General features: G+C 42.8%; 1 protein-coding gene across 7 annotated transcripts in view; it reads right to left on the reverse strand.

Annotated features, from left to right (window-relative positions):
* Positions 1-10,267, reverse strand: part of ASPH (aspartate beta-hydroxylase) — a 135,021-nt gene extending 124,754 nt beyond the window's left edge. For 3 of the 7 annotated variants that reach the window (XM_068395685.1, XM_068395684.1, XM_068395683.1), the window contains exon 1: positions 10,160-10,267. In XM_068395685.1, coding sequence (XP_068251786.1) covers positions 10,160-10,220 — 61 coding nt within the window. In that variant the 5' untranslated portion in view covers positions 10,221-10,267. Of the gene's footprint in view, positions 1-4,133; positions 4,199-10,159 lie in introns of all 7 variants that reach the window. The other 4 variants (XM_068395689.1, XM_068395688.1, XM_068395691.1 and 1 more) reach the window with 2 other exon arrangements.
* Positions 10,268-10,530: the final 263 nt, after the last annotated feature.

Raw genomic sequence — 10,530 nt, forward strand, 5'->3', positions numbered from 1 at the left:
GACCATGAGATGGTAGAGTTCAGGATCTCATGTGGCAGGAACAGAATAGCTAGCAGAATCACAACCCTGAACTTCAGGAGGGCCAACTTTGGCCTTTTCAAGCAATTGCTAGGGGAAATCCCATGGGACAGGGTACTAGAAGGTAAGGGGGCCCAAGATAGTTGGTTAGCATTCAAGGACTGCTTCTTCCGAGCTCAAGATCAGAGCATCCCAACAGGTAGGAAGTCAAGGAAGGGTACCAGGAGACCTGCATGGTTGAACAGGGAACTGCTGGGCAAACTCAAGTGGAAGAAGAAGGTGTACAGATCGTGGAAGGAGGGGCTGGCCACTTGGGAGGAATAGAAGTCTGTTGTCAGAGGATGTAGGGAGGCAACTAGGAAAGCTAAGGCCTCCTTGGAATTAAACTTTGCAAGAGAGGTCAAGGACAACAGAAAGGGCTTCTTCAAATACATTGCAGGTAAAGCCAACACTAGAGGCAATGTAGGCCCACTGATGAATGAGGTGGGGGTCCTGGAGGCAGAGGATAAAAAAAAGGCGGAGTTACTGAATGCCTTCTTTGCCTCTGTCTATACTGCTGGAGGCTGTCCTGAGGAGCCCTGGACCCCTGCGGCCTCAGAAGAAGTCAGGATAGAGGAGGAATCTGTCTTGGTTGATGAGGGCTGGGTCAGGGACCAATTAAGCAATCTGGACGTCCATAAATCCATGGGCCCTGATGGGATGCACCCGCGGGTGCTGAGGGAGCTGGCGGAAGTCATTGCTAGGCCACTCTCCATCATCTTTGCTAAGTCACGGGCAACGGGAGAGGTGCCTGAGGACTGGAGGAAAGCGAATGTCACTCCAATCTTCAAAAAGGGCAGGAAGGAGGACCCGGGTAACTATAGACCGGTCAGCCTCACCTCCATCCCTGGAAAGGTGATGGAGCAACTTGTTCTTGGTGCTGTCTCTAGGCACATCAAGGATACGGGGATCATTAGGGGCAGTCAGCATGGCTTCACCAACGGGAAGTCTTGCTCAACCAACTTGATAGCCTTTTATGAGGATGTTACCCGGTGGATAGATGATGGTAAAGCTGTGGATGTGGTCTATCTCGATTTCAGTAAAGCGTTTGACACAGTCTCCCACAGCATCCTCGCAGCTAAACTGGGGAAGTGTGGTCTGGATGATCGGGTAGTGAGGTGGATTGTAAACTGGCTGAAGGAAAGAAGCCAGAGAGTAGTGGTCAATGGGACAGAGTCCAGTTGGAGGCCTGTGTCTAGCGGAGTTCCGCAAGGGTCGGTTCTGGGACCAGTTCTATTCAATATATTCATTAATGACTTGGATGAGGGATTAGAGTGCACTGTCAGCAAGTTCGCTGATGACACAAAACTGGGAGGAGTGGCTGACACAACGGAAGGCTGCGCAGACATTCAGAGAGACCTGGACAGGCTGGAGAGTTGGGCGGGGAGAAATTTAATGAAATATAACAAGGGCAAGTGTAGAGTCCTGCATCTGGGCAAGAACAACCCCATGTACCAGTACAAATTGGGGGCAGAGCTGTTGGATACCAGCGTAGGGGAAAGGGACCTGGGGGTCCTAGTGGACAACAGGATGACCATGAGCCAGCAGTGTGCCCTTGTGGCCAAGAAGGCCAATGGCATCCTGGGGTGGATTAGAAGGGGTGTGGTCAGCAGGTCGAGAGAGGTTCTCCTCCCCCTCTACTCTGCCCTGGTGAGGCCGCATCTGGAGTATTGTGTCCAGTTCTGGGCCCCTCAGTTCAAGAAGGACAGGGAACTGCTAGAGAGAGTCCAGCGCAGAGCCACGAAGATGATTAAGGGAGTGGAACATCTCCCTTATGAGGAGAGGCTGAGGGAGCTGGGTCTCTTTAGCTTAGAGAAGAGGAGACTGAGGGGTGACCTCATTAATGTTTATAAATATGTAAAGGGCAAGTGTCAAGAGGATGGAGCCAGGCTCTTCTCAGTGACATCCCTTGACAGGACAAGGGGCAATGGGTGCAAGCTGGAACACAGGAGGTTCCACTTAAATTTGAGGAAAAACTTCTTTACTGTAAGGGTGACTGAACACTGGAACAGGCTGCCCAGAGAGGTTGTGGAGTCTCCTTCTCTGGAGACATTCAAAACCCGCCTGGACGCGTTCCTGTGTGATATGGTCTAGGCAATCCTGCCCCGGCAGGGGGATTGGACTAGATGATCTTTCGAGGTCCCTTCCAATCCCTAACATTCTGTGATTCTGTGATTCTGTGATTCTGTGACTTTTTTTTTTTTTTAAAAAAAAAACAACCTTTTCTCCACAAACTTAAAGATAGTACAGTAACAGGCTTAGAGAGTTAGCACTTCAGGAAAAAAATGAAGTCCTGTAAAGACAGAAGAAAAATATTTTGTGTTCTCTATTTGCTTAATCTAAATAGATTTGTACAGAACAGCAAACCTTCCTACATTCTGATATTTTTCATGAACACCTTAGTCATTTTCTCAAGTTTTGTTTTTATGTGTATACAAACACAAAATAGAATTAATGTCCAAAATTGAATGTAGAACTTGCCTCTTGTAAACTTACTTTACTCAAGCATAGTTTTTGTACCCTTTCTACTCTTTCCTCTCTTTCAAGCCACCCCCCAAAATTCTAACTTTGACGTCTTAAACATCAAGCCAAGAAATTCAAGGTTAAGACTACAAGCTTATAAAGAAATGTTAGTTTGTTTCCTGCTACAGGATCAACATATCTACATCAGCTATAACACCGATGAGGAGACAAAATTAATTCTGATTTTAATTGTGCAGATTACAAAGATTTTTAATAGCTGCTATTTTGATTAACCAGCTCTTTCCCATAGAACATATAGAAAAAAAGATTTAAAATTATACAATCTACCTATCTTGTATATGAATGACTTAATGTAGCCAATAGTCCTACATATTTACCAGGTTAATTAAATATTTGTCTGTGTTTAAGCCAGGACAGAGTTCAGGAAAGGTAAACGCGGAGAGGAAATACAAGAAATATTTAAGCCCAGAACATGCAAATTCTGCTGGTGGTGACCTCTAAAAAACTTTCTATTACATAACATTGAAAATCCTCGTCTCTGCATATAGTATGCTGGCATTAATTTTAAGGTATTTTTTCCTTGTTCCATTTTCCTATCCTGTAATGTGGGTCACATCAATTTATTTTAGCAACAAGTCCCAATTAAGCCACAAAGGAAAGAGAAGAGATGACGTAGCTTCAGTTCTTTAAATTTTTCTCATCGTTTGAAAGAGTTTCAAACAGAAGCAAATAAAACTTTAGTTGCCATGCAAGCACCTACAACTCTGCTGTTCACAGGTTTCTGCTCATGGAAAAAAGAACTTTTTAAAATCCTTTATTTAATGCCTAAAACTTATCAAAGTTTCACTAAGTCAATTTAATTAGGTGCTAGTTCATAGAGGTGCTATGCATCTGCAATTCCTGCAGAGTTCAAAAGAGGTTGTACATGTCTCATACCTACAGTCATTACATATTCTTGGATCTAGAACAGTTTTTAAAATATGTTGTTAGGAGATCTCAGTCACAAAAGTATTGCTCTTTTCACAACTTTCTTGATACAAAAGATATGGCTGTGTCCTCCAGCTACTAGGGAAAGAAACAGGTCCACGGTTACAAACTGCTATCTGAGCTTTCTTTAATAATACTAAAAAACCACCTTAGAAAACACTAGTGTAAAAAGCGAGAAAGTGAGATAGGTTACATTAGTAATTAATTGTTGATTATGATTTAAGCAGAACCTCAGGAAATAAAATTGTAAAACAAGAAAACCGCTACTCAGCTATTAAATATTTTAAAAAGAAAGTCTTCAAACAAACAACTTGGTAGCATTTGTTACACCGGTTAAGTACATGCATGGTAATTGTGCAACTGCATATAAAGGAGAGACTAAAATTTGTTTCATTTTAAAAGTTTTAACAAAGCTGAACCACACACACTACAGTCTGTTTAAACTCAGTATATGCTTATCTGCATACTTCATTTCCAGTGTGTTTACAGATACATAATAGTTATGATTTCCACTTCAAAGCATAGCTCAAAACTCTTCCATGCAAAGAGCTAGTCCGTGGGATGCAGTTAGGAAAAATATTGCTGCAGGCTATCACACAGATTACCAGTTTGTGATCTTCATCAGGAAAGAATCACTTGGAGTAAATCAGAACTTCACTGTTCAAATTCTCTACAATGAAGAATTCAACACAAAAATTAGCACAGGAACACTTTTTACATGTTTCAAAGTGATTCAGAAAGGTCCAGCTGAAAACGAACTTTTTTTTTCTTTTCGTACAAGTGATCAGTAAAGGAGTTTCCAGTTTAAAAGAAACAGCAATTTTGAAATCTCACCTCTTTATGCACTCTGTAATTAGAAATAATCTTAACACACACATGTCTTTTACTGCTAATAAATTTTGTTGTCTTTACTGAAGCCCTTAAATATCCTGCCACTACATTAGCATATCCAACCATTCACCTTCTATGTTCACACCATGGCTCCACAATGACATGATCGAACATAAAACTCCAGATTCAACTTCTCCCTCCCGTGACGCCCAGCCACTCATTGTCATCTCTTCCCTTCTACCCAAATGGCTTTTTATTAAGCTGTACACTGAAGTATTCTGGAGAAAAAAGAAAAGAGTTAGCTTTCAGCTTATCAGTTCCCTGCTGTGGTTCACCCAGCACCTGCACAACTCCTAATTCAGGTACAGAGAAGGGGAATTGAAAAGAGGAAGTCTGCAGAGCAACCTCAGACTAGATTAAGCTGACTGCAGGCCTACAGCATGCAACTGTAAAAGGGTTTAACTCCCTAATCCCCCTATATGATATACATCCCTGGAGTCTGAACCTAGTCTGGCTACCACCTCTAACAGGGAATTTTCCGGCGCATTCTCAGAGCAATTGCCAAAATCTGAGAAAACATACTCCAACTTTCTGTTTCCCTGAGATTATTAGTAATAATTTAGGTTATCCACCTAGCATTTTAAACAAGCTCTATCCCCAAAAGGCTCCTCCGTATTTGAAGCGCCATGAATAATATCTTTCGGCCCACAATGACTTCCTGCATATGGGTAAGATATGTTAGACAACACAGAGCAGGCACAAGATTTCAGTGCACGCTGGATCAAAAGAGGCAGGAGAACTTTCCTTGATGTCTTTATCATGTGGCAGCATCTCCAGAAGCAGAATCTCCCAGGGCACCAGAATTCTTAAGGAGAAAAAGTACTGACAGAGGGCAGAGGGGAAGTATCAGGCTCTCTTTGTTTTTCTGTTAATCCTGCTACACTTAAGTATTAATCTTAAAACCTAAAATAATATGTTGAGAAAAAGCAAAGGGAAGAATCCAAATAACAGGCAATATGGAAAAACGAGTCATAACAGCATACACTGTGTTCAAATTGATTGTTTTTCATTGCAGAGTGACCTTGGCACTCCGTTACCATACCTTTCAATAGCTAACGGTGTATAGAAAGTTTCATACAGATAGACCCAAGAGATGACAAGATTGCCTTTTTAGGATTTAGAGCTCATTTAACTCTAGTTCCAGACGAATGAAGAGGTGTACCAAGGACTCACTATTCCAATGCAAATCTGCTCATGTAGGCAGAGGAATACCTGTGTTAACAATTTTAAGAAAGTTATTTACATCACTTTCATCTAATCAGAGATAAGAAAACTGACTTATTTGAAGAGTTACTGCCTCAAGTTTTGTACAGGACATTTAAAAAAAAGAAAAGAAATAAAAAGGGAAAAAAAAGGGGGGGAACCCAGCAAAAACAGTAATTTTCACTGATGGCACTGCTGCAACATACCATGTAAATTACAGATGTTTGGATCATTACTGTTGATTCCATTATTTAATTTGGCAGATTATTTTACAATATGTTAAAAAGTTTTCCAGAAAGGCCACCCTGAACAAGACACAAGGCAGACAGATGAATCACAAAGAGATGGCTGTCCACATTTTCATGGTTTTGCTATTTGTATTAGCACGTTTTAGGGTTTCCTGAAGATTTAAGGAAGAAACATACATACACACGTACACAGGTATTATTTAGATACTTCGTCACTGACATGAGCAATTCATACTTTGAAAGCTATATTTAGCTATTAGATACTAGGTACGCAAATGCCATTAAAATTCAGAGATCTAGGATTAGTCTCACAAGTCATAATCAACTTTCCTGGTTAAATCCATCTTGTTCCGAATAGAGAGATATATTTTTTACCAGTCTGTGCCAAACTGCTTAAAAAATAGTAATACCTGGCACTAGTGGTAAAAATGCAAGATCTTTGACTAATTGTAAGCAACTAAATTACACAATAGGATAAGCTTGGCGAAGAAATCCCTGCAACATTTCTAAAACAGTGTATAAAGATTCCACCAGGCATACACAAGAGGCATACACAAAGAATTTCTCATCTGTCTGCAATACTCACGTAGCAAATCTAACAAAGTAATAACTCTCCATTGTACACTCCTGAATACCAAAGGTGTTACAAGAAAACATTCTAACATTGAGTTTAAATAGCCAAATCAAAGCACTGAGCAGCACACTACTGAATTCATGAGAATTTGTATTAGTTCAGCAAACACTAGGAGTTAGACTTGGACAAACTAGTCAAAACATTTGTTAAGCCTCACAGAGCACCCCAAATTTACATCTCACTTAGACCTCCAACACCTTAATATCCTTCTTCCTAAGGGTTACAATTCAAATGAAGAAGGAAATAATGGATAGATTGTAACACAAGAAATCAGATGATGCACTACACAACTGTAAAGTCCAGAGCACAAAGCAAGCACACTGGCCAGTAGTTCAGATCAGAAATTAAAGACAGAATTTTTAGATAGATGGAAGCACCACATTTACATAGAATCCATAGCGTAAGTAAAGGAGATGTTATATCACAGCACATCTGGAAGCTGAGAGAGACCAGAGAAGGCATGGGCAATCCCACTTAAAGCATCAGAAGCAGTGATGTGAAGTTCAGTGCTCCCAAAGAGACAACAAAATAGCTTCAGCAGGGTAAAAAGTGACCTGCTCAGCTGTTTAACTTTCTCTGCTCTTTACGTAAATTAAAAAGATAATGAAGAGCCTCACCCAGAGAAAGTACACTATACAGTAGTCTTTACAATAGAGATGAGATAAAATGTAAAAGTTCATGTAAATTAACAGGCACAACTATCTTTCTAGAAGTGATACCGTTAACTAAAAAAGAATTTATATTAGCATAAAGTTGCACTTGGATAAGGACATCAGGTCACCTTGAATACATAAAAACCCAAACGTGAAGACAGCTGAAAAGCCAGAAATTAATGAAAGGATTAGATTAAGGGACCTTAGAAGGTCCAAGAGATGAGTAAAAAGAGTTAAAAGCTTGGCAATACATTTGCATTTGGATATATAAGGAAACTACATGGTTAAAACAGGAAAAGGTGAAATCAAACATCTTCTGGAATCTTGCAGAGAAAAGTAGAGGATGTCAGAAGATAATCTCAATCATTATTATGGAAACTAAAGAAAATTAATCATAGCAACAGTAGAGTTCTTTGACTTCAATCTGTGTGAGGACAACAGAGCCTCAGAACTAGCAGAGGTGGGATTTGTTTTTCTTTTAATATAAAATACAGTTGTCTGTAGATACAGACAACGCCTTGTGTCGGAAATGCGGTTTTTGTACAGTGCCTAGCTTAGCGGAGAACTACTCTTCCATTTGTAGTTAGAAATACAAAGAAACCAGACAGCAATTATTGCACAACTACATGATCTGTGAGAATAACATTTACAAAAGTCCTTGCTTATTATGTACTGTAAGACAAAAGACACCCACACAGCAACATGATTACAGATGCCTTATCATCAGTACTCTTACTTCTACAAGTAAGCATAGCTAACAAAGTAATTCATGGTTTTTCAGCCATCTGTATTTCAGAAGTAGCTGGGCTGCTGATCCTCACTCTTACTGGAAGGCTTCTCCACAACCTCCTGCTAACGCCCAAGACATTTCCAAAGTTCCTGTCCCATGAAATTTGAGGGCGGTAATTCATGACCAGGTGACACGCATTTGTTCCTGTACCAAAACTGTCCCTCAGGTAATGAAGCTTTAAGTAATACTCCAGCAAGTATGTATTACTTTATCTAGCTGTTTGAAATTGATTTTCTTCCTTTTGAGTCCACAGTTTTTACAATGGATTCTGTAGGCTAGTGACAAGAAGCCAAACTTTCCAGTAAAGATAATAACAAACACGTTTCCCTTCCTAAGTATCCCCAAACTGTCAAATTGTGACCTTTATTCGCACAGGAGTAATCATCCATTACCTCTTTCTGCAGCTGCAACTATGCAAACAGCATCAGTTTCATGCTGTAATTTCTATGGTTGTCCAAAGGATTCTAACTAGGAGTTGCTGAAACTAACAAAACATTTGTCTAAATTTAAGAGGTTACATCTTAGGAGAGTGCCTAACACATTACTCATACTGCTTCATCCCCTCATAGATAACAGTAAATAAAGAGTCCCCAGTGCAATTACACAAACCAGATATCTTTTAATACAAAGAGATAAAGTTTTACTCAGACTGAAAATAAAAACCTACAGAATACTTTTTTACTGAGTCAGAGATTTAGTTTCCTGAGAAATTTACTTTTCAAATGTTGATAAACCTTTAAAGTGATATTTAAAATATTAACAGAACCATGTTTAGTATTCAAAATTATATTGGGGACGCATGTTCTTAATGCATTATCACTGAAAATCTGTATTTAGCATGCTTAATACTAGATGATGATGAGAGCACCTCCAGTCCAAGCAAAAAGTGTAACATAGACTCTACAGCATAGGCCAACAATTAAAAAATAAGGATTTAAAAAAAAATAATAAAAAAACCCCACTTCTATGAACGTTGTAATATCATTGTAATATCATCTCTAAACTCTTTTATGCTTAAGTATATTTGAAATCTTTTTCTCTTAATTCATTGTGTGATAGGTAAACTAACTCTATATGGTTCATCCTTTAATAAACACTGTTCTCCATATTATTGCTATATTCAAAGAGGAACAACAGATATTATTTCAGTGTCATCATCACTGGAGCTGTGTGCATGTCAAGCTCAAAACCAAAGAAGTTACAACAAGCAAACATTCAATCTCTGATAAAAGCACTTCCTTTCTTTAGTGCAGTGTGCATGGTTGCACAGTGACTCCAGAAGTATATACATTTATCCTCTTTCAAGCATGTTCTGCTATGCTTAAAAACGCTAATGCACATAAAGCTTTCCCTACCTAAACTGTCCACACATAGTAGTTTATGAATAGTCAGACTTGCTAAGGTGTTCTTCATCGGGGGGAGGAGTGCAGGGTAGGGATAGCTGTCTTAAAAACCTTCTGCTCGCATTTTTCCAAGATTATTTCTCCTTGATTCTGTATTTACAGAAACCATCAGCTTAGATGCTACATCTACAATGGATCTAATAACGTTAGACCAGTGTTGTTAAACAGGTCAGCCCGAGGAGATATTCCAACATCCAAGCTTGAACACAAGAATGACAACGACTTCACTAGCATCAGACATGGGGCATCCCGGTCCTATCCCCGGCTGCTGGAGCAGAAGATCTGAGCTTAGCACTTTCCCGGGACACCTAGAGATGTCAAGACCCGCTCCGGGCAGACGACCTGCCCGTCGCCCACCCCTACCCTTTTGGGGAGCTTTCGAGGGGCGTCCCCACCGCCTAGGCCCGGCCGCACAACTTTCTCCTCCACATGAACTCCCGAGAAGAGGAAGGACGGCCACCGAGGGACAGACCTCGGCCATCTGTCCCTACCCTCCCCAGCTCCCGCGGCCCCCGCACGCCCACGCCGCGCAGCCGAGGGTCGACCGAAGGGGAGGTGGAGGGCGGGGGAGGCCGCACCTCAGCCCGCCGGGAGGCGGAGAGGAAGGCGCAGCACCCCCTCGCTTCGCCCGGGGGCTCCCCCCGCCTCGGTGAGGGGCGGCATCGGCCCCTCCCCCAGCTCCGGGGCTCCGGCCGCCGCCGCCCCGCAGCGGTACGCCCCGCTCCGCCGGGCTGCCCCTCGCGGGGCCGCGGGAGCCCCTGCCCCTTCCCCCCAGGCTGCAGCCCCGCTCCCGCGGGGCCATCACTCACCTCTCCTGGAGCCGGGGCTGGGGCTGCCGCCGACGCCTCTGGAGCTCTTGCGTGAGGCCATGGCACCTCCTGTCAGGCGGCGGGGGCGGGGGGGGGGGGGGCGGTGGCTGCGCGCGCGGCGGTGGCGGGGGCGGAGCCGGCGGGACCGCAGCGAGAACGAGTCAGTCACCGCCGCCGCCACCTGAGCCCCGCGTGCGGCAGCGCCCTCCGGCCACAGCAACGCAGCAGCGAGCGCACCGCAGGCCGCCCACCGCCAGCCAATCACGGAGCGCCCAGGGGAACGAGGCAGGGCGCCTCTCGCCTCCGATTGGCGGCAGGGCAGGGTGGAGGCGTGCCGGGTGCGCGTGCCCGCGACACGCTCCCCGCCGCCG

This window comes from Nyctibius grandis, chromosome 3 (genome assembly GCF_013368605.1).
Source record: "Nyctibius grandis isolate bNycGra1 chromosome 3, bNycGra1.pri, whole genome shotgun sequence".
NCBI classification, from domain to species: domain Eukaryota; kingdom Metazoa; phylum Chordata; class Aves; order Nyctibiiformes; family Nyctibiidae; genus Nyctibius; species Nyctibius grandis.